General features: G+C 52.5%; 1 protein-coding gene across 1 annotated transcript in view; it reads left to right on the top strand.

Annotated features, from left to right (window-relative positions):
• Positions 1-23844, top strand: part of LHPP (phospholysine phosphohistidine inorganic pyrophosphate phosphatase) — a gene marked incomplete at its 5' end in the record, with an annotated part of 181856 nt that overhangs the window by 73756 nt on the left and 84256 nt on the right. The window contains 1 exon segment of the mRNA XM_006143915.2: positions 4298-4389. Within this exon segment, the coding sequence (XP_006143977.2) occupies positions 4298-4389 (92 nt within the window).

Genomic DNA, 23844 nt, shown 5'->3' with positions numbered 1-23844 from the left:
CTCCCTCCCTTCCTTCCTCCCTTCTTTCCTTCCTTTCATCTTTCCTTCCTGCCAGAGAGCACTTGTGCTCACCAGAGAATAAAAACACTCTCCACCCAGGGGTGGTTATACACAGTCCTTTTTCCTCCATTCCTCCTTCTTGTCAGGATTTTGGACACACGCACACACATGCATACACACACAGACACACACACACACACACACACACCAAGAATACTTCCAAGTCACTGGGACAGATCTTCAAACCATGGTTGACCATGTGGGATCTGGCTCCCTGACTGCTAGCCCCCTGCTTTTTCCTGATTTTCATGTATGCATTTCTTTCTTGGTTAGCCTTACCTACCATCTGAATTCCAGCAAGGAAACTTGTGGAATAACTGTCAGTTTCAAAGTATCTGTTGTCAACACCAACCCTGTCATGGGAATCTGGTTTCTCAGGTTTTCCCTGACCAAGGAAACTCATGATTGATCTTGAGAGCAGATATGCTGCACATTTGAGTTCTAAGGTGCTAGCAGACCTTCCTTTAGCAGGATCTTCTGAAAATCTTTTGAAGCTTTTAATCAGATTTTTGTGATTGAGACATGAAAGGGGCTACATTTTTTATTTTCTTTAAAAAAATACATGTATTTATGTAAAAAAAAATGACTCTATTTAAGCAGTTATGTTAATAACACACATTTATAGGATAAAAACCTACGAATGACCTAACTAAAGCAGACTATACCGCTCCTCCCACTTATTCCATTGGTGACCAGTGAGAACTCATGCTGGCTGTGCCTGGTGTACCTCCAGGCATAGATAACCATGCTTCAATTTAGAGCACTGGTTCACTCAATGAGTATTTGTTTATCAAGGACAAAGTGCCAGTTATGGCCAAGGAGCTCACATATTTCTGGAGGAATGAGATAAGTGAAGTCCTTTACATGCAGTAAGATACAGGCAACACCAGGGGGCGGTCACGGAGTGCTTTGGGAGGGCCACACATCCAGCTGAGGAAAGGTGCTAGTCCTCTTTGGCATTAGCCATTACAGAAAGGGTGGTAAGCAGGCAGGAAGGTCAGCAGGTACCCATGAGTTACCATTTCTGGTGTTGTCTCTTTCTTTGTGGAGTTTGAAATTTTTTTTTTTTTTTTGAGTTTGAAAATTTTTCAGCCATTGTTTTTTCAGATTTGTTTATGTATCTTCTGTCATCTCACTTTTTTTCTTTTTTGGTTTTACTATAAAGGCATGTGTGCTCACCGGGGGGGGGGGGCAAGGAGTGAGAAATCACCCGCCAGGAAATCCCTTCTCCAGTTTCTTCAGGATTTTGAGCACTCAAGCATACTCTCACTCCTCAACCCCACATATGATTTTCTTTTCTCTTTTTATTTTTTAGGTTTTTTCCATAGGACATGTGCACTCACCAGAGGGAGACAGAGAGAGGGAAAGTGATGAAATCACCCCACATGGGGAATGACCATGCGGCAATCACTTCTCTTCCATTCTTTTCCTGGGATTTTGGACATGCACACGTACTCAGCCTGAATTCCAAGCATCCAGGTCCAGGGTTGGAACCACAGTTAGCCATGTGGGAGTCTAGCGTCTTAACCTCTATGCTACCTGCTGACCCCATCTGCATGTAATTTTCAAGCCACTGAGTTTGGGCCTCGAACCACACAATCAACCATGTGGGATCCAGTGCCACAACCCCCATGCCACCTGCTGGCCCCTTCATCACATTTTTAGGGACTCTAGTTATACATACATTAGGTCCTTTAAAGTTCTGTCGTAGATAACTGACACTCTATTAATTTTTTTTTTTTTAGCTTTTTTTTGGGGGGGAGAGGTTTTATTGCTTTAGGGCACATGCACTCGTCAAAAAGTGAGAAATCATCCCCCAGAGGGGATGGCCACGCCACAATACCTTGTCTTTTATTCTCCTCTCCTCTCGGGATCTTGGGCATACACGCGCACACACATGTCCAAAATGAGTTTAAGCCACCGGGTCTGGGACTCGAACCGCGGTCGGCTACTTGAAAGTCCAGGGACATAGCCATTACTCCAACTGCTGGTCTCAACACTCTATTAATTTTTGAAAAATTAGATTTTGTCTCTGTTTTTAATTTTTGGTAGCTTCTATTGCTGTGCCTTCAGCTTCATTAAACGTTTCCTTGTCAGTGTCTAATTTGGTATTAATCTCACCCAGTATATTTTGACTTCTTACATTATAGTTTTCATCTCTAGAAGCTTAATTTGGATCTTTTTATATTATTTTCTGTTTTTCTACTTCAATTTTGGAATATATGAAATACAGTCACAGAACTGATTTAATGTTCTTGTCTGCTAATTCTCAAATCTGTATCAGTTTTGAGTCAGTTTTGATTGACTGATTTTCTCATGTGCAATATTTTTCTTTTACATTTGATAGTTCTCTGTCAGGTACCAGGCATTGTGAATTTTGCCTGTGTTGGATATTTTTGTGTGTCATAAATATTTTTGAGTTTTGCTTTGAGATGCAGTTAAATTGCTTGGACACAGTTTGGTTTTTCCAGAATTTGCTTTTAGGATTTTGGATGCATCACCAGAGCAGGATTTAGTCTAGGACTAAACTATTCTCCACTCTTGAAGCAAGATGCTTCTGAAAATGCTACCCAATGTCCTATGAATTATGAGATTTTCAATCTGGCTGGTGAAAACAGGATCAACTCTGTCCAAGGTCCAGTCATGGTTTTCTCTAATTTTTTTGATATGGTTTCTTCCCAGGCTTTAGTGAGTTTCCTCACATGTATGTTGATCAATTATCTACTGACAACTTGGGATCCTCCGTATGTCTCCTCAGCTTTCTCCTGCAGTCCTCCCTTCTCCATGGTACTCTGCTATGAATTTTGCTGCCTTGGTCTTAGCTCTTTCACCTCAACTCAGGGAGCCTACAGGGCTGCACGTGGGTTTCCCCTCTCTATTATTCTTCTCAGACTGCCATAAGAAAATAACATGTGCTGGTATTTTCTTATGCAACAGAAGTTTATTTTCTCACAGTTTTGGAGACTGCAAAATGCTAGCAAATTCAGTTTCATGTGAGGCCTCATTTGCAGGCTTGTACTATCACCTTCTTGCTGTGTTCTCACATGCCTTTCCTCTGTGCTTGTGTGGAGAGAGAGCTCTGGGGTCTCCTCCTCTTCTTATAAGGACACCAGTCCTGTCAGGTTAGGACCCTACCCGTATGGACTCATTTAATTATATATTTGTTTTTTGCTAGAGGCTGTGTGAACTCACCAGAGAGAGACAGAGAGAGGGAGAGAGAGGAAGCACCCCTAATGGGGCCTAGTCATTACACAGTCCCTTGTCTCCATCCTACAGGGATTTCGGGCAGGCACACACATGTACCTGTTGTGTTTTTCCAGCTGCTGGGGCCAAGATTTGATTTGTGGAGTTGGACATGTGGGGTCTGGCTCCCTTAATCACTAGGCTATGGATCTGGCCCTCATTTAATCTCAGTTATCTCCCCAGAAACCCCATCTCCAAATACAGTCACATTGGGAATTAGACCTTTGGGCTGGGGATACATTTCAGTCCATAGCACCTTCCCTGTGCCCACAGTGTGGAAATTGAAGGCAGCAAGCTGGGAAGGGCTCACCTCACTTGTTTCCTGTGTCTTGGAAATCATTCTCCTTCACTGCCTAATGTCCAGTGTCTTGAAAACCATTGTTTCATGCAATCAGTCTGGTTTTCTAGTTGTTTGAGGTAGGAGAAACAACTATAATTGAGAGACGACTTTTTGAAATGATACCCAGGCTGTGAGCATTTTCCTGTGTGTGTGTGTGTGTGTGTGTGTGTGTGTGCGTGTGTGTTGTTTGTATATGTTTTTTGCAGGTAATACCTTCACTGTTGAAAGCAAGATCTTTGAAACTGTTGACCGTAGAGATTTGCCAGATACTTAGTTTCCACAGAGTCAGGGGTTGGCAAATAACCCGATCACAGAATATTTAGCATCAGGTAAAATTTAGCCTGTGTTCAAGTAGAGGCCAGGCATCAGCTTCTCCATGCATCCTTGGGGTGCCAAATCACTTTGACATCTGCTGATTGATTTTACATTGCACAAATATATACCGTTCAGAGCCACAGCCCACAGGGGTAGCGGGAGATATATTCAAGGTGGGTTGACTTTTAATCAATACGATGACAATATTATCTTGTTTAATTTGTATGATGGTGGTTTTAAACATCAAATCAAGCAGTTTATTATGTCAAAAAAGATGAAAGAGCACAGGAATAAAATTCTCCTGACATCACTTCTGAGCATATTTCACTGTTGTGACAGGCCATCATGATTGGGGACGATATCGTGGGTGATGTCGGCGGTGCCCAGCGGTGTGGAATGCGAGCGCTGCAGGTGCGGACTGGAAAGTTCAGGTCAGTGCCCTGGGGCAGGGTTCATTTGCCTTCCTGACTTTCTTCTCTTTTTGTTTTGTTTTCTCAAACAAAGAGACTGTTCTTTCCAAAAATATAGAATAGAAGTGTGTGGGCATTTGCTGTCTCGTATGTAATTGTCCTCCAAGGATGGGCCCTGCCAACCTTTTGTAGCAGAAAGTTATAAGTTTCAGTGGCTTTTGGGACAAAGTCCAAGTTTTAAAATTAATTTGAATAGGTGTGAAGTGAGGCAAAGAAAAGCAAAAGCAGGCCAGCTAAGCGGCATGGTGGCTAAGGCAGCTGGATTCCACATGACCAACTATATGATTCAGGTCCTGGACCCGGTGGCTTGGGCATGTGTGTATGCATGCCCAAAATCCCGAGAGGAGAAGGAATGGTTGCATCAACCTCCCCGGGTGGATGGGGTATGCTTTCTCACTTTCTCTTTTTCTCTCCCTCTCTGTCTCTCTCCTGTGAGTGCATGCACCCTATAGCAAATATATAAAATATAGAATATATATGCTATATATACATAAAATATATGTATTTGTGTATGTTTATAGATATATGTATATGTATATGTATATATCCATCTCTGGTGGCTGCCTACCAGAGACTTGGGTGAATTTGGGCTGTAGTCCCCTTGGCAATGTGTCTAGTTTCTTCCCTGTGGTGAACACTCAGCACCTTTGGGCTCCTCCTTCTCCCTTCACCCTGACTTCTACATTCTTGGAGATACAGAGAATCTAGAGATGACAAGTGGCTGATCAGGGATGTTTTGGAACTGAACTTCTATCTTGAGAAGACACTTGTGTTTTATTTGCTGGACCAAAAGTCCTTCTGGTCTGAAGCAGGTCACTGATGGGCACCTGTCGGTGCAGAGCACTTCTGGGCATGTGGAATCCCCTAGGTGACCAGGCACTGGATCACTGGTCATTGAGAGTGTCATAGACATCAGAGTATCCCCTTGCCTTATTCTAGCTGGTTTCAATTGTGGCCACTCAGAGAAAGGAGTTTTGTGGGTGCTGGAGAAGCTTGGTTACATGTGTTTCCCTGGGGGCACTTGGACTGATGAGGGAAGTGACAGTCTGTTCCATTTGTCCTGAGGGATCTGCTCAGGCAGGACCAGAGGACATAGGTTAGAGGGCCTGATTCTCCATCAGAGGTCTCTGGTCTGTATGAGGAACCCAAGGAACCTGTGAGGTAGGGCCCATGGGGGAGCAAGGGGAATGAGGCAGACTTGGCTCACCTTGGGGTCTCAGGTTGGGAAGCCCAGTCTCTTTTAACCACCTCCTGGACTCTGCAGGGCTTAGAGGAACTGAGGAAGCCTCTGATATGCCTGAAATGCAGACCTTCTTTCTTCCCCAGAGAGGCCGTCCTGGCTCACCTTGGTGATGCCTTGCCTAAGGGAGTGAGGGAGACCTCACTCACATTCTTTCCAAAGATGAGCCTGCAGCCCCAAGCTCCCCAAGTCCACCCTTCACCCAAGGTCCTGCTGTCAACCTGCAGGTGAAGCGCTCCCCCCGAGCAGTGAACTTGGAGCCCTTCAGCTGACGTGTAGAGCCTGGTGCTCTTCTGCAGGGCGCTGGCCTGTGGTCAGCCTTCAGGGGCCCATGCAACAGGGGCCCTGTGCATGCTCAGTGTACATCACTGACTGATGTGCACACGACTGATGCTTCCTTATTTAAAAATGCAGAGAGGTCTGGCTTGGCAGAGGTAAACACTGAGAACTCAGGTTTGTTTAGTCTTCTGGTTTCATGGGGGAGAAGCATGTTGCCTGTCTTAAATGCAGCCTCAATTGAGGTCTCTCTGGCTACCCTAAACTGGATGCCCCTATAGGCTGAAGTACATCAGTATTGCTCCAGGCCCCAAGAGTGCCTTTAGGCCCTGGGTCTCTGAAGAAGGTCCCACGTGTAGTTTGGAAGCCCACAATGAGCAGGTGGGTATCTGGGAGGCACCTCCCACTTTTGCCATCAAGGGCCATCGCTTTTTAGATTCCAGTTATCTGTGTGCCATTTAAAGAAAAATGCAAGCCGGGCATCCCCCAGGACCCGGGATGTTGCAGAGATAACCTCCATCCAGTTCGCCAAATCCTTCCAGACTGCCTTCCCGGTGTAGAAAAACATGCCACTCGTGTTTTGTTTTTATCTTTTATAAAAAGTGGGTTTATATTATTTTGCAATCTCTTTGTTTCTGAAACGCTGTTTTATAGCATCTTTCTACACATCTTCATCATTTTAAGCACCCGAGAAGATGCTGTGTGGATGTCTCAGTTTAGTGCCTGGTACGTAACACACCCTGGAGATCGTCGGGGTGGTGGTGATGGTGCTGCCGATGGTGCTTTCTGTTGGGCTCCAATCCAGGTTGAGTCAATGGCTGGAGCCAATGAGGCTTAGACCTTTCTATTTTTGAAGGCATTTAAAATGCCAGATTTTTGTATTTGTTTGTAAGGAAGCAACTCTGCCTTTGTTATCCCGCCGGACAGAAAATGAACCTTAGTTCAGGTAAGGTGGAACTGAGCCACCCAAGGGAAAGATGAAACGGGCATGAAAGGAGGTCAGGTTCTGTCTGCATGGGCACCAAGGCAGGTCAGGTTCTGGGTGGAGAGGTATGAGCCTGTCGAAGGGGCAGGTGCTCTCAGTCCTGGGGGACTCTCAGGAGTCATGCTGTCTGATACAGGAGCCACGAGCCGGAGGTGGCAACCAGGCACTTGAAATGTGGCCAGTTCAAATTGAGAGGTGCTGGAAGTGTGAAATGCACACTGGATTTCAGATGCTGAGTTGGGGAGAAAGACGGTGAAAGAGCTCACTGGTAATTTTCTATATTGAATACATGTTGACATGCTGATAGTTTCTTTCAGTTTCACCTGTTTATTTTCATTTTCATTCACGTGATTACCAGAAGGTATTTGCTTGCCTCTGTGACTGCCGTCGGCCCAGGTGAAGGAGATGGCCCATGTCCCTGCACCTCTCCCTTCTCCCTCCAGAGGGCACTCATGGTGCACAGATGCACTCTGAGGAGGCTTGGCCTGCTGGAAGGGCCTCAGAGCTGGGGCCTTGCTGTGTTAATCCAGAGGCCTCTGTGGCTCCTGTCGCAGTGCTCCCTGTGGATATGCGGCTGGCTCGGGGCCACTGAGCAGCCTGAAGTCAGTCAGGCACCCAGGCAACCAGGCCCACACCACTGTCCAGCCTCCTGTGCACCTGCTCATCCTCCCAGGCTGCTGCACCTGAAGCTCCTCAACCCTCTGGCTGCCTCTGAGCAGGTGGCACCAGTGAGGAGGCTGGACATGAGCTGTGGGGGGCAGGAGCTGCGTCCTGGCTGCGACTGAGGCATGCCCTTAGCCCTGTGCTGGGCCTCTCCTCCCAGAGGCCCTGAGTGGCCTCCCAGGAGCTAAGGCCTCTGGGTGTGTCAGGTGGGCATGGGATGGCCTCCCAGGCCCTGTCCTCCCCTGTGGCCTTGTCATGGGACACGGGTGGCAGAGAGCCACACAGTATGCAGGCAGGAAGGACCTGGAGCCTTGCCCAGGGGAATCATGGTCACATCTCCTGTGGTGACCCCACCCATCTCAAGCTGGGGGAGGCTCTGGTAGACAGCTCACACACTCGCCACCCAGCAGGGCTGCCTGGAGCCGTGGACAGAGAAACACAAAGCTTGCTTTTCATGCCTGTTCTGCATGGAAGTCCAGCCCGCCAGGGTGCAGCCTTCACCTGGCTGGCAGGTAAATGGCTTTTGGGCACTCTCTCTACCTGCCCTGTATAGCATGGTCTGTGCACTGGGCATCCTGGCAGAACCTACCAGCCCAAGACCAGGAGGCTGCTGCTCCTTTAGGGACCTCCGGGTCTCAACATAGGGCCCTCCTGTCCCAGGCCCTGGACAGTGTTTCCTCTTGTGGGAAATGATCTTGTCCAGTGGGTTCTGGCCCATGATGGCAAAGGCTCATGGTCCCAGTGAGTCCTGGAGACCTGCTGGGTACTGGCTAGCCTGCTGCGAGGGGCCTTTTCAGAGGAAACAGCTAAACCCTTTCACAGGGCCCCTGGCAAGGTTTTACAGAGGCTGGAGCTCCACCGATCCCACCCCATCGGGCAGGGGCTTTTGCCACCACTTTCTTCTTTTTGGGAACATCCTACCCTTGTGGGCAAATTCTGCAGCTGAGCTGCAGGTACAGGTGGGCTTGGCTGGAAAGACTGCTGCCAGCTGTCTCTGGGGGCTCCTGCCTCCCTTCCTTCTTCCCAGGGCAGGCCTCATCCTTCCTGGGGTCTGGGGTTGGCCTGGGCCCTGGGCTCTCTCATTCTGGCAGATACAGGAAGGAAACCGCTGCCCAGTTTCAAGGTGCCCTCTGTCCCCCGTGGAAGAACAGCTGTCAGCACACCTGAAACAGAACCCTCCTATCCCTTTGTGTCCCCTCCTGGGGACATGCCAGAGACTGCACAGCATTGTTCTCTCTGTCCCCCTGTCACTCTACTCGCCATCCTCTGGTGGAGCACCCACCACAGCCAGTACCCTGTGTCTGGGGCGCAAATCAAAGGTGTCACTGCTGGAAAAGTCCCCGAGCTAGTCATGGCGTTGCCATGTAAATAAGCCTGCTACACGGAGCTCGCAGTAGATACTCTCTTGTTATTTACTCAAGGTTAGAAGATGTTTTATGAGCCCAGAACGTTCTTGACAAATAGCTTGCCCTTCTGGACTCGGGAGGGAAAGTTTCCTGGCTCAGGACTTCAGATGTCCTGCCAGGGCCCCTCCTTGCAGGGGCTCAGGTGCTTCTTTTGCACCTGACCTCCACTGGGGCCTGGGTGCGGCCGGGGGCACTCCACCAGTGGGGCTGCAGCTAATTTGCACTCCAGCTGCCTTGCACAGGCTGGAGGGTGAGGGCTTATAGAATGTTTGAGGGCAGAGCCGGAGCTGACCAGGAGGAAGAATGCCCCAGAGCTTGGCCCCAGTGCCTGTGGAAGCAGCTGTTGTTAAAGCATCACCCTTGGGTATTCTGTGTGTGACAACGGAGTTCTTCACACATTCTTTCTATGAGAAGAGGCCTTGGTCTCTTTTTGGGATGAAACAGATTTTTCATTAGTGCCACGTGCAGTGTCAGTGTGAGAGGAGTGCGCGAGCCTGGGTGTTAGTTTTCCAGCAGTTGCACAGGGCGCAGTGAGTAGGTGGCCAACCAGGTCTGCAGTCCCAGGAGTCAGGGGCCCTGTGTCCCTGAGTTCCTGACCTCTTTACCACCTGAAACTTCCCATCCCTACCAACCACTCCCAGCCCTAGACAAGTGCTTATTTACTTTCTGTCACACTTTCTTTTGTTCAAAACAACTTTATGGGGGACCAACAGATGATGTAATGGTTACATCACTGACTCCCACATAGTTGACTGCGGTTTGAATCCTTGACGCAGTGGCTTAAAACTCATGCCAGGCGCTTGTGCATGCATGTCCAAAATCCCAAGAGGAGATTGGAGAAGGAATTGCGGTGTGGCTATCCCCCCTGGGGAGTGATTTCTCCCTTTTTGTCTCTGTCTCCAGCAAGCGCATTCACCCTATAGCAAAAATCTCAAAAAGAAAAAGGAAACTTAAAAAAACATCTTTATGTATACAGAATAACATGAAATGTGCCATTGGAATTTTTGATTTGAATAGAGGTAGCTAGTTTAATGAATGGCAAAGCAAATACCTTAGATCAAGTACTAGGACGTGCTCAACTCCCAGAAGACCCTGGCCCTGGTCCTGCAGAGGTGACCACAGCCCACCAGGGACAAAGTCATGTCCTGGCACGCTCAGGTCTTCTCCCCTCCACAGTGACTCTGGGTCCAGCCTGTTCTGACCTCTATGTAAATGCAATCAGGCATGTACCATTCAGCTGGGGCTTGTTCAAGCAGGTGTCCTCCGTGGTATTCGCATTGCACGCCACAGCGACACCTATCTGCCCATCCCTCTCAGGGGACGTTTGGGTGGGTCCCAGTGTGGCTGTTTACATGGGCTGCCAGGAATGTTCTGGTCTGCGTCTCCTAGACATATGGGCGTGAGTCCTTCTAGGACAGGTGTGCGCACAGGTGCCATTGCTGGTCACGGAGAATGCGTATGCTCAGGGTGGCCAGGTGATGCGGGTGGGTTTACATCGCCCCTGAGTGGGCCGGTCGCTCTACATCCCCTCCACTTGGCTGCTCTGGGAGGAAGGCCCGCGTTCTGCCCAGTTTATGGTCCTACAGGTCTCAGAGCCATTGTCAGCACCTGGCGGTCTGATCCATCTAGATCCTGGGTCTCGTATGACATTGGGGAGGGGCCCTGAGGAAGTCAGAAGGGCTCTGGGGAAGCAGAGGTGGGCCGTGGGGGTCGTGGGGTCCTCCTGGCACAGCAGGTCGAGGTGGGATTTCCAGCAGCAGACAGCTCTGTCCTCGCCCGCTGTTCTGTGGCTTTGGCTGGGCTGGGGCAGAGTCGGCTTCTGCTGTACCTGCTGTTCCCTCTCCTCTGACTGTGGGCGGGGGAGACAGCCTCAGGACTGGATTCAGACTTCGGGTACTTGTCTCTCCTTATCATTCTTGGTCCCCAACCAAGTCTACTTCATGTCCAGCACAGAGGAGAAAGGTTTCCAAACTGGAAACAGTCCTGCTGGGCCCTTGCCTCCTGTGAAGCAACCAGGAACTGAGGGCTGATGGGCTTGGGCCAAGGAAGGGGTTCCCAGATGGCAATCTGGAGGTGGCTGCAGAGAGACGTCACAAGGCTCGGGGTCAAAAGGCCGGACCCATGTAGGCAGCCTCCCTACCCCAGGAATGTATTTCTTGGGAACCTACAAGTAACTCAGGGGTCCTAAAAGGCTCTGGAGTGGTGGTGGGGTATTGAGGAAGGGTCTGTAGGGCTCTCCAGTCCCGTGAGAGTCGCTGGTACCTTCCAGGAGTTGCTTTGCAAATGTTGCAAGGTGTGTACCCTGGTTCCACCGCTCTTGTCACCCTTTGAAGGGCGCTGCTCAACATCAGGCTGGTGGAACAGGTGACAGCAGGGCAGTGCCTTCTGGAGGGTGTCCCAGACACCGAGCCTGTGCATGTGCTTCCACACATGGACTTCAGCTCATCTGAACCTCATGGCCGCCTGGGGAAGCTGCCCCGCTTCTTACCCCGTGTTATCGATGTGGGACTAGGAGCTCAGAGAGGTGGGTAACTTGCCGAAGGGCTACACAGCCTGACCTACTGGAGTCTGCCTGACTGCTGTGCCCCTCAACACTGTCACACCACCCCCAGCTAGACAAATGTCACTGGAGCACTGAGCAGGGGCCAGGTTCCACTAAACAAGTGTGACCAGCATGGGGCTCACAAGACTGATCAGGCCCCTCCCTTCCCTCTCCTTGTTCACCACATTTGGCCTGGTTTAGGGGCTTCTGATGCAGGCAGGCCCTGAAGTTGGTCATTTGATCTCCTCCACCCCCGCAAGGACCTGGCAGGGAGAGGTTCTGGGTGGTAGCCCCAAAAGTTACGCCTTTGTGGTTGAAGACAGCTAACCTGACCTTCCCTCCTGTGTGTGGAGTGGGGCAGGGTAGGGGACACCAGGCAAGTCAGGGCAGCTCTGGCTGGGCTGTGGCAGGAGCCGTGGCTGCACTCTCCTAGCTGGGCTGGCTACCAGCTTGGAATATTCTCCAACCCTGACATGAACTGCGCCTCTTGGGCTCTGCTGGGCGCTGCCTGCTGGGGAGCCCCCTTCAGATTGGGGGCTCAGATGACCCCTCTCCGGTCATCACTGTGCCCTTGGGGACAGCCTCTGCTTTCTCACTGCAGTGCCAGGGCTCGGGCCAGTGCTGTTGGCTTGTCAGCCCAGGGAAGGGCACGTTTCCCAAAGCTTTCGTTGTTCCTGTTTTTTAAAAACACACCAGGGGGACCAGCAGATGGCGCAGTGGTGACATCGTTGGACTGCCACAATCGCCAACTGTGATTCGAGTTCCTGAGTCAATAGCTTGAAACGCATGCCAGGCACGTGTGTGCATGCCCAAGATCCCAAGAGGAGAATGGAGAAGGGATTGTGGCATGGCCATCCCCCTTTCTCGCTTTCTGTCTCTTTGTCTCTCTGGTGAGAGCACTCACCCTATAGCAAAGATCTCTCTCAAAAAAAAAAAAAAAAAAAAAAACCCAAAAAACCAGGGAAGTTGCATCTACATTTTCTGATCCTTTGATGAAGGCCCTGATTTCTGCATCTACCTAGAAAAATGAAGAAGAGGCAGAATCAGGAGACCTTAGAGTCCTCTGACCCCCAGTCCTTGCAGACAAAACGTGAGTTTTTGTTTCTGATGACAGCATGATACTTGGTTTTACTGGTGTTGTGGGCAGGATCTAGGATGTGATCCCGGTGTGTGCTCCATTTCCTGGCCCTGGTGTCATCCTCAGGTTGGGGATGGCCAGGGGCAAGGCCCCACTGCAGCCTCCGAATGTGTCTCTAGGTTAGAGTGCCCTGGGCTGCAGGTAGACCCCGTCTAACATGCCTGGTGCTCTCCCTGCCTTCTCCATGCAGGCACACCTGTGCCCAAACCAGAGCCAGGGGAAGGGAGAGCCTGGCCCCTTGTCCTCCTGAGCATGAGTCCAGCTGCCAGAGACCCCGTAAGAGCTGCAAGGAGCTGGGTGTGGCCCAGTCACTTTGCCAGCCGTGCGAACTCGGACGTGATGCTTACCTTCTTTGTTTCTGTTTCCTTGTGTGTCAGGTGGGAGGGGATGAGCCTCTCTCCACTCAGCCATGGGGGATGCAGAGAGGAGGGTTAGGCTCTGCCCCTCGGGTGGTGGCCGGGTATGGTGGTGGCCCCTCCTTGGTGTCATTCCCCAACGGCCCCCACTTTGTGCATCCTGGACCAGGATGACAGGAGAGATATTATTCCTGTGCACACATGGCCACGATGGCTTTCTAGAGCACAGACTTGACCCTTCCCACCACCTTCTACATCTTGATGGTCGTGGCCAACAGGTGGCATAGTGGTCAACATGGCTGACCATGGTTTGAGTCCTGGACCTGGCAGCTTGAAACTCATGCCCAGTGTGTGTGCAAAAATCCCAAGAGGAGAATGGAAGAGAAGGGATTGTGGCGTGGCAATCATCCCCCAACCCAGGGGGTGATTTCTCACTTTCCCTCTCTGTCTCTCTGTTGAGTGTATGCACCCTATAGCAAAAGCTCTCTCTTAAAACAAACAAACAAACAAACAAACTTGACCATCCCCACTACCAATAGGTGGAGCCCACGCCTGTCCTAAACCTTCTTGTGCTGACTGCAGGTGTTTGCTGAGCACCCCAGCAGCCAGGCACTGTTGTAGATAAGGGAGAAAGTGGGTGTGGACAGTGTTCCTGCCCACTAGGGCTGTTCTTTCTAGTGGGAAGAGGGTATCAGCACCACACTCCTCCAGAGAGGGAGAGTGAAACCGCTTTCCTGACGTCCAGCCGGCTTCCAAGCTTCAGCTCTCACCTTGCTCTGCTCCCCTGCTCCCCGAGAAGTAGCCTTGGGGCCACTGTGAAACACTCTAGTAAGAGCGAGTTACTTTTTGTAGTTGCTCCTCACCCCTGGGTTTTTTAATTTAGGGGAACTTAAAAAAAGATGGGCCAGCCAGTGACATGGTGTTTAAGGTGACTGGATCCCGCTTGGCTGGCTGCACAGTTCGAATTCTGGACATGGCAGCTTGAAAACCCTGCCAGGCACATGTGGGCGTTTGCTTAAAATCCTGGGAGAAGGATGGAAGAGAAGGGACTGAGGCCCAGTGCCGGGAGGTGGTGGTGGTAATTTCTCTCTCTCTCCCTCTGTCTCTCTCGCAAGCACACACATGCCCTATAGCATAAAAAGAAAACTGCTGAAAGTATTGATTCATTAGCTTATAAACAGAAACCAACCCATGCATTCCAGAGTTCCTGAGCTGACCCCAGTTGGACCTCTGATGCCCAGCCAGGGCCCTTTCTCACCTACGAGAGCTGGAAACAGGTCTCCTTCTAAGGGGAGTCTCTGTGCAGCCTGCCTGGCTGGCCGAGCAGGTGGATACCATGATGGGACCTTGGCCCCGGCCTCCTCCAGCTGGTTCCACAGTTCACAGCACTAAGCAGAAGCATACCCAGAGGAGCACTCTGCACCCTGCAGGGTTCGGCCCCGGGGGTCAGGGTGAGGGCTCTGGTCTCTGTGACTGTGGAGTCACGTGGTCTCCTGGGCCACAGCTGTCTGTAGTGGGGAAGGACTGGAGCAGTTACTGATCTCTGTCCCACAGCATTCTTTCTCCCTGTATCCAAGCAGGGATGTGGCCTTATTTGGTCCCACACTCACACTGAGGTCCCACACATCAGCTCACACACACACACACACACACACACACACACACGCACATCTGCACACATACACACCGAGGTCCCACATATCAGCTCACACACACACACACGCACGTCTGCACACACACACACACACACACACACACACACACTGAGGTCCCACACATCAACTCACACACACACACACACACATGCACATACACAGCCCCCCACCTTGGCCTCTGGAAGGGCAGTCACCCGAAGGGGGATCCCATTTCCACAGTGGAGAATGGGCATCCAGGCTGTGGTCTCTACAGACCCAAGGAGCAAGGGTGATCCAGGTCCTTGGAAATGGTGGGGCCTGTTGGGAACCGAGTAGGTCCCACTGGAAAGAGGTGGTCTCTGACAGTGGACTCCAGGTTCACTTTGTTGAAGAGCCCAGGCCTGCCTGCATGTGTCCCATGAGGCCAGGCCACGCCCGCCTTCCCACAGTCATTTGAGTGATACCTCTGGGTGCTGGTGAAGGAGAAGGCCTGAGAGCGCCGGGCAGGGGGCACTGGACACCAGAGGACTGCAGGGCAGCATGTGCTCGGCTTTCTCATGTTTTCTCCTCCACATTCTCCCCGCCGTCTTCTCCCATCTCCTCCTCATCCAGCATGTCCACCTTGTCTTCCCATCTCCTTTCAGGTCCTTAAGGTCAACTTTCATTTTGTTCTCCCTAGTGTTGTCTTCTACTCAGGCCGATAGAGGGCGCCTTGCTGCCAGGTCCGGGGAGAGGCCCCACAGTGCATGCACACACACTCACACCCTGCGCCCCCATGCACCTCCAGGCCACACACCTGGGTCTGCTCACACCTCCACGCTCCCAGACTCCAAACCCAGCCCTCCACAATCACACTCTCTCCCTCCTCCGTGGCTGCCATGCGTGTGTCTGCCGAGACTGACGCAAGCTGGCCCAGGTCCCCTCCGAGAGCTGGTAGGGGCTGTGCAGCCTGAGTTCCCGTCCCCCCCATGGGTGCAGTCGATGAGGAGAACACTGCGGGCAAGGATCTCCTGGCAGCCTGAGGGCCTAGGACCTAACCCAGGTGGAGCCACCCACGGTCGCCTCGCCAGGCTTTTTCTCCTTTTCCAGCTGGCATCCTCTCATGGGGAGAAGCCTGAGAACCTTGCGCTCCGGGCGGGGCGAGTGTGTGTGTAGGGGGTGGTTCCCCAGCATTCTTGAGAGCTTGGAAAGGGCCTGGTGCCTGCCTGAGGCCAGCCCTCCACTCTGCGGGCTCAGCTCCCGTCCCTTTCCCACCTCTGAGCCTTGTCCATGCTGTACCCTCAGCCTGAGCCAGCACCCCTTCCTCAGCTTGTCAGAAACACGCTGGGTCTTCAAGACCTTCCCTGGCGATGGAACTCCAGAGTCTTCCCAACCGGACGGGCCCCCAGGGGATTTGCTGGCTCCGACTGGGGAGCAGGGATGTCTTAGGATCGTGTGGTAATCCCGGGCAAGCTGGGGTGTGTGCAGCTCCCACGCCAGGCCTGTTCCTGTTGCACCCCAAACATGTTTTCACGTCCAGGGCTATTATCTGGCACTCCCTGGAGTTCCCACAGCCTTATTTTAAGACCATTTTTAACATTTCCAGCATAAGAAGGGATTCCATGTACTCGTTTCCCAGGGACAGACCCTGTTAGGGTTCCCCAGTTATCCATGATTTCCTGTCTAGAGAGGAAGCCCTTGTCCAGCGACTGGGGTCCTCTCTAGAGTCCTTCATCCTGGGGCACATCCCAGGCCCGGCCTCGGCTCTCAGAGATTGGCAGATTTCTTGTTTTGTTTTTAATATTTCTTTATGATAAAGTTTGTGCTCGAGAGAAGGAGAGAGGGGAGCATCCTCCACAGGGTCTGGTCTCGCTGCAGTCCCCTCCGACCTCCAGCGCATCACGTCACGGGCAGTCATGCATGTGCTTCAGTCACGTCTCAGGCTGGCTGAGCTGGGGGTTCGGACTGTGGTCGCCACATGGGATCTGGCTTCTCCTGAGCAACATGTCACTGGTGCCCACAGAGTCAGCGGTTTTGAAGATGAGAAAGCAGGGGACCAGCAGTTAGCGTAATGGCTATATCACTGGACTCTCATGTAGTCGACCGCGGTTCGAGTCCCGGACCCGGTGGCTTAAACTCACACTGGGCGCGTGTGCATGCGTGCCCAAGATCCCAGGAGGAGAATGGAGGAGAAGGGATTGCGACGTGGCCATCCCCCCTGGGGGGTGATTTCTCGCTTTCTGCCCCTCTGCCTCTCTCTGTCTTTCTGGCGAGCGCACGTGCCATATAGCAAAAAAAAATCCTCTCCTCCCCCCCACACACACAAAAAAATGAGAAAGCAGTCGTATTGGCTGGTATTTCCTCATGAGACAAACCAGGTAACACACTTGGAACCAGAATTGCATAGAGCAATGCTGTGTCCCCAGGCATCGAAGCGGGACACACACGATGTCGGTCTGCCCCAGGACCGGTGGTGGTAACCTTGGTCACCACAGCACAATGGCGACAGCACACAGCTGTGCCTTCCAAGCCCTTTCGGACTCATAAATATGTGTGGTGGACACTCTGAGGCTTTGTCATAGCCTATTCTCCCACTACTTTCAGTGTTCCTCCTCCATTTCTCGTTTGAATTTATTATTTCCTTGATGGTTGCCAAATAGTTCTCTCATTCTTGCTTAGGTTTCTTAGTGGCATTCGGCTTTAAGGAGGAATGTCGTCCTTTCCCCACTGACTTGTTTACACCAGTCTAGGCTCCTTCATTCCATGGGTTGTAACCTGCTGCTCTGATTATGTTGAAGCTTTCGTCGGCCCAGTGTGGCCACACGTCTTCTTGACACATCCTCACCAGTCTCTGAGCCTTTTTTTGATTTCTGAGACAAAAAGAGGTTTCAGGTTCTTTTTCTGTTGTTACCTCAGCCCAGAGTCAACCATTTCTCCAAGGAGCTGCTGCTTTTTTTTTTAAGTGAAATTTTTGCTATAGGTACATGTGCTCACCAGAGAAACAAAAGAGGCAGAGAGACAGAAAGTGACCCCCGCCCCCAGGGGATGACCACACTGCAGTCCCTTCTCTTCTGTTCTCCTCTCAGGATCTGGGGTACGCACACACACACACCCAACCTGAGTTTTAAGCCACTGGGTCCAGGACTCGAACTGCGGTCAACTACGTGGCAGTCCAGTGATGTAAACAGTACGCCATCTACTGGTCCCAGAGTTCACTCTTTGCAGTAGACATTGCTACTTAGAATCGAAGCGTGAGATGCTCTGTTGCCCGTGGCATGGCTGCTGTCAGGCCCTCCCAGTGCACAGGGTGGGAAAGACGTGCACGTATTTGCAGTGTGGCACACGCATGCATCTGCACTGATCTCCATACCTGTCTGTATCTGTTAAAAGCTGTGCGCTCACTCCGGCACCGCCCACTCCAGGCCAGCCCCGCAGGGCTCCTCCTGGCCTGTGCCTTTGCATATTTGCACCTTCCCGCTCCAGCAGGGAGGAAGCTGGTTCCCATTATTCTCTCTCTGTCTACTTATTTACTCAGCCCCTCCACCCCCACCCCATCCACCACCGATCTCTGACCCCGCACATGGTGGACGTTCCGCATTTGTTAAACTGAATAACAACTGTCTTTGCTTTGGGGAGAGGCCTTTGCAGCTTCCCAGAGCATCTCCTCGTGTGCTTCTCCTCTGAGCCTCATGGGCAGGCAGCATCTCCTCTGCTTTCTTGGGAAGAAACTGACTCTCTCAGGGTCACCAGCGTGTCTGCTAACTTGTCCCAGGGGGCTCTGTGGAAGCTTGGCTTTGGTGTCAAAGCATCCAGGGGAAGGGGCGTTTGTTGCCGGCAGCTGGCACTCCTCTGGGCAGTGACGACATACGCTGTAGAGGCGAGTGGCTCCACTGCATGCAGCTGGGAAACCACTGAGCCTCAGTTTTCTCGTCTGTAAGACGGAGCATGTTTTGGGCTTAATCTCTAGGTCTCCTTAGCACCTTTGCTATGCTACAGGAGATACTTCAGTGAAAACAATGTGCGTCCTTTGTGCAGCAGGGCCTGGGGTGGTCGGCCCAACCTCCTGTGTGTCTAGGGCACTCCTGAGGGCAGGCCAGCCAGGTCTGGCTAAAATCACAGGGTCAGAAGCTGAGGCAGTCAGGGCACTGTTTTGAAAATTTGTGCCCCCAACATCATGTTCTCTGATTTGCAAAACACACGCTCTCAGACCGGCTCCCAGCCTTCCCTTCGTGCTGGGGGGAACCCACCACTCAGAGTGTGTGTCCTTGCACAAGGATGAGGAAAACGCCCACCCAGCTACAGTCATGCAAGATTTCTCTTGCTAGTAATGACCTCGGCAGCGTCCTAGCCCAGCAGAGCATGGCACACCATAGGGCCACCCTCTCCCAGAGGATCAATGCTTGATTGGAACTTGACTCTTCACTTAATTGGGCCTACTGCCAGAGGAGGACAGGGCAGGCTGCTCCCTGGCCCCGGACTCCCTCACCCTGTGTGAGTAGATGAGCCACTCCCTGCCCAGGGGGCCTGCTCCTACTGCCTGGGTGCATCTGAAACATAGCTCAGCTTCCCAGGCACCTGGGATGTGCTCGCTCGTGCGTGCGTGTGTGTGTGTGTGTGTGTGTGTGTGTGTGTGTGTTTGGAGGGAGACAAGATCACAAAGAGCAAATCACCGAGGAATCCCACAGGCCAGAGGGTTCCCCAACCCAGTGCTGGGCACTGAGCCTGCGCCTGGGCGACTTGGGGGCAGTGCGCAAGGAGGACTTGGTGGGATACAGAATGCATGGGGATGAAGCATGGCGTGGGACCAGTGGCCCAGGGCCACCCCATGAGTCAGGCTCACCTGCCCAGTAGGGCCCATGTCTGCTCTAGTCGACGTCCTACCCAGCGTGGGCTCCGGCTGGACATACTACAGGCTCTAATGACAGAGTCTGGGAATTGGAGCCGAGGATGCAGGGGAGTCTGGGGGAGCCTGGAGAGCTGGCATGAGCAGAGTTCTTTGCTGCAGGGAGTCCACCCAAAGGCCCCAGGGCATGACAAACATGAGTGTGATGCAGGAGAGGCCCCCAGTGTGCCCACCCATGTCTCAGGAGCATGCGCCGCTCACGTGACCCCTGCCTAGAGACTAGCATCGCCATCCTTCCTCAAGTGGTGGGAGCTCGGCACCTGAACACAGCACCGTTAGTCTCGCTCCACCAGAGCAGGGCACGTAGGTTTCTTCTCCTTCCATCTTGCCCATCCCTTGTATCTGTGAAATTGTGCAGCAAGCTGGTGGCAGGAAGAGGGCAGCACCGGCTGTCAGAAGCCACAGGCAGCTTAGGTGGGAGGCCTGGTGGCCCTCTGCCTGACCAGCCCTGACCTAGGGCCTGGGCTTTGGGGTTCATGGCAGGAATGTCAGTTACAGACCTACCAGCTCACTAGCGTGTGGCCAGCATGGGCCACTCACCTCCCTGTGACCTGTGTTATCTCTAAAACGTGGATGATGCAGGGGCGGTGTAGGATGCTGTGAGGCCCTGGGTGGATGCAGGATCCTCTCCCTCCACTGTCTGCCGGGCGCCTTGAGCTCCGTCCCAGTTTCTGGCCTGGCTATGTCCTGCGGAGAGGGGAGCTCTCTCTAGGCTGGCGGGGCTGGGAGGATCCCATTGACTGGACTGTATGAAGTAGCAATAAGGCCTGACAACTATTTCCAAGGAAGGCTTTCATAGAATCCGGATTTTCTCTGGTGCTTTGGACCCTCGCTGGAAGATTTCTCAGAGTCTAGTGGTAAAGCATGCAGGCATTGGGGCCCACTGCCTGGGTATGGATCCCAGCTCAGCTGTGTGACTGTAGACTGGTGACTTAACCTCTCTGTGCCCCCCATGTCTCCCCTGTGTCCCCCTATCTCCCCTGTGTCCCTAGATGGGGGTAGTGACATATCTCCTTCCGAAGTTGTTGTGAAAACACTAATTTGTGACAGCAACAGACACGGGAACTGCTAGATTGTTCCATCAGCTCATTTACCCTCCAGACAGCTATAGGAGAGGGTGAACTGAGGTTAGCCCTTACTTTTCAGAGAGGTCAAGGAGCTTGCCTAAGGTCACACAGCCTCGAAGCCTGGGAGTCTAACTCCACCGTCCGTGCTGGACCACCCTGTCATATGTGGTGACGACTGTCTGTTCCATTTGTTTCTACACCGTTTCCAATTAGTCTGGTGGATTTAAAAAAAATGATTATTTTATTTAACTTTATTTATGTATTTATTTCAATTTGACCAGAGAGGGATAGAGTGATAGAGAGAGGGAAAGTAAGAAAGCAAGCCGCCAGATTCAGGACTCTATCCTTGGTTGGCCATGTGGGAGTCCAGCGCCCTCAACCACCACGCCACCTGCTGGTCCCAGTCTGGTGGATTTTTAAGCTGTGCTGACTTCAAGGGGTATGTGCTGTGAAGTCCTGCTGTACTGGGGGCCAACTACCAGGGGAGACACTCCTGCCGAAGGCACTCCGCACCACAGGGCTGAGAGAGCAGAGGGACCAGGGGCCTCAGCGGTGGGCTCTGACGCTCTGGTTCCATTCTGGCCCTTCAGGGGGACTAGGGGGACCGAGGTGGCCTCGGATTCAGCAAGAATGGGTCTTTGTCTCTTAGGGTCCTTGCAAGATTCCACGGGCCAGGGTGGCAGGGCTCCTCTGATTCCCAGCATTTACAGGGTCTGAGGAGCACGCACTGCCCTTTTGCAGATGGGAGAGTCAGGCAGGCAGGCCTCTGAGTAGAGGTTGGCGCTGGCACCGGAGCCCTGGCCCGTCCTGCTGTGCCCGGGCCTGCAGCCCCACCTCGCAGTCGAATGGGCTTGGGCCTGTCCTTCGGCTCATTCTGAGTGCTCTGCCCAGAGGCCTTGGATCCCGGGGATGGTTTCTGGGGGCCAGCAGGCTCCAGGCAGCTGTGGAAGTCATTCCTCGGTTAGTTTTGGTAGGAGGCAGCCAGGAGGGAGAAGGGTTAACCTATTTGGAACACACCAGTAAAGAGGAAGCATCAGTGTTTCCACTTGAAAGAGTTGAAAATAAACTCCTGCTCAGCCCCTCCAAGGCCAGCCCAGGCGGAACTTGCTGGGGCCGGGTGGAAGCACATGAGTGCCGGCTGGACCCGTGTCCTGGCGCCTCTCCTTGCAGTCTGGAGAGCCCCCAGCCTGGCAGGATATGGGCAGGACGTGGCAGCCCAAGGGCCTTGGGCTCCAGAGGGACCTTGCTGGTGGGACTCATGTCCCTGCTGAGTCTCCCAGAACCAAAGCAGAAACCTCCCTGAGGGTCCTCTGAGCTACAAGGCCTGTGAGACTGAGGGGTGGACAGAGCTGGGGGGAGGGGCTGCAAGGTTAGAGAGGGAAAGGGAGTGCTTCCATGCGACTTTGGAAGGGACCCCAAAGGCAGGAAGCAAGACAAGTCCCCAGTTGACAAAAGAACTTTGGGAGCCCGAGATATTTAAAGCAGATCCCGCATGGCAGATCCAAGCCTGGGCAAGTCCAGGTGGATCCAGGTCCAGGGAGGATTGGTTTGAACTGTGTCTATTTTTTTTTTTTTAATTGCTGGAGGGCGTGCACATATGTGTGTGTGTGTGTGTGTGTGTGTGTGTGTGAGAGAGAGAGAGAGAGAGAGAGAGAGAGAGGAAGCACCGCTGGTTGGGGCATGGTCTTGCCATAAGCCCTGCTCCGTTTCTCTTTCTGGGATTTTGGGCAGGTACAAACATGTACCCAGCATGTTTTTCAAGCCACTGGAATCAAGATTTGAACCATGGTTGGCCCAGTGGATTCTGGTTCTTGTAACTTCTAGGCCACAGAGCCAGCCTGGAAACGTGTGTCTCGATAAGTCATGTTGGAAGCTACCTGTGGTCCTTTTGCTGCTGAGAGAAGGAAAGACCGAGCCCTGGTGAGAGGCCAGGCACTGGGACCGCGGCCTTGGCTCTGTTACAGAGCACCAGGTGGCTCAGGCCTCCTGACGAGAGCCGGATGAGCACCGCTTTAGCTTTATCCTTTACGCAAGGGGCCTGCAGGTAAATGCAGCTGTCTTTGGCTTTTATTTATTTATTTAGAGAGGCTTTTGCCATAGGGCGCGTGTGCTTGCCAGACAGACAGAGAGAGGCAGAGAGACAGAAAGCGAGAAATCACCCCCCAGGGAGGATGGCCACCCCGCAATCCCTTCTCCTCCATTCTCCTCTCGGGATCTTGGGCACACACGCACACGCGCCTGGTGTGAGTTTAAGCCACCGGGTCCAGGACTCGAACCGCGGTCGACTACGAGGGAGTCCAGCGACATAGCCATTATGCTAACTGCTGGTCCCATGTCTTTGACTTTTAAATAAAGGGCTTAGGAATCAGAGACCTTCAGTAACAACCAGCCTCGTAGACCCTGGAGTCATGCTGACTCCAGAGCTCCTGCTGGCATTCTCCACTCAGCTCTCCCTGACTCAGTTTCCCTGCCTGCCCTCACCTCCTCTGAGCTGTTACATGAGGCCCTGGGAGGTGCAGGGGCCCAATGAGATGCTGGGAATATCAGAGACTGCCCATGAGGCAGGGCTCCTCCTTGTTGTCAGCTGGGAGGCTCCAGGTGGCATGAAACCAGGCTCAGAGAGTGGGCGGCAGGCGTGCCCAGCCTGGAGCGGACTGTGCACTCAGGGAGCTGGGGAGGCTGGGGAGGCACTGGTGAGCTTCCTGTCCCTCACTGCCCAAACCGAGATCTGCAGCAGAGCCTGCGAGCCCCACTCTCAGAGCCCTCCCACAGCCCCAGTAGAGACAGTGATGCACACATTCTCAGGCCTCATCTCACCCACCACACTGCCCCACTTCACAGATGAAGAAACCAAGGCCAGAGAGCCGGGGGGCCAGCCCGAGGGCTTGTCAGGAGTGGCTCCCACTTCGCAGCTTCTGTGGGTCGTGCCGGTTTTACGCAAGACTTCAGAGGTCTAGCCAGCGTAATTAAGGCTGCGTCATAAACAACAGCCTCTGAACTCATTGTGCCCTATTACGAATATGTGTGGGTTTTTGCCCCCAAAAGTGTGCACAGCCACGTAACCCACAGGTGGGCTTGGACAGAATCAGCAGAGAAATGGGCAGGGCTTGGGACCAGAGGGTGGCGTGGTGATTGAGGCGCTGGACACTCCCACATGGCCAACCATGGTTCAAGTTCCAGTCCTGGTGGCTTACTTTCTTGCTTTCTCTCTCTCTCTCTCTCTCTCT

Source organism: Tupaia chinensis, unplaced genomic scaffold (genome assembly GCF_000334495.1).
Source record: "Tupaia chinensis unplaced genomic scaffold, TupChi_1.0 Scaffold000113_1, whole genome shotgun sequence".
Classification (NCBI taxonomy): Eukaryota; Metazoa; Chordata; class Mammalia; order Scandentia; family Tupaiidae; genus Tupaia; species Tupaia belangeri.
This window is presented reverse-complemented; position numbering and strand designations above follow the sequence as displayed.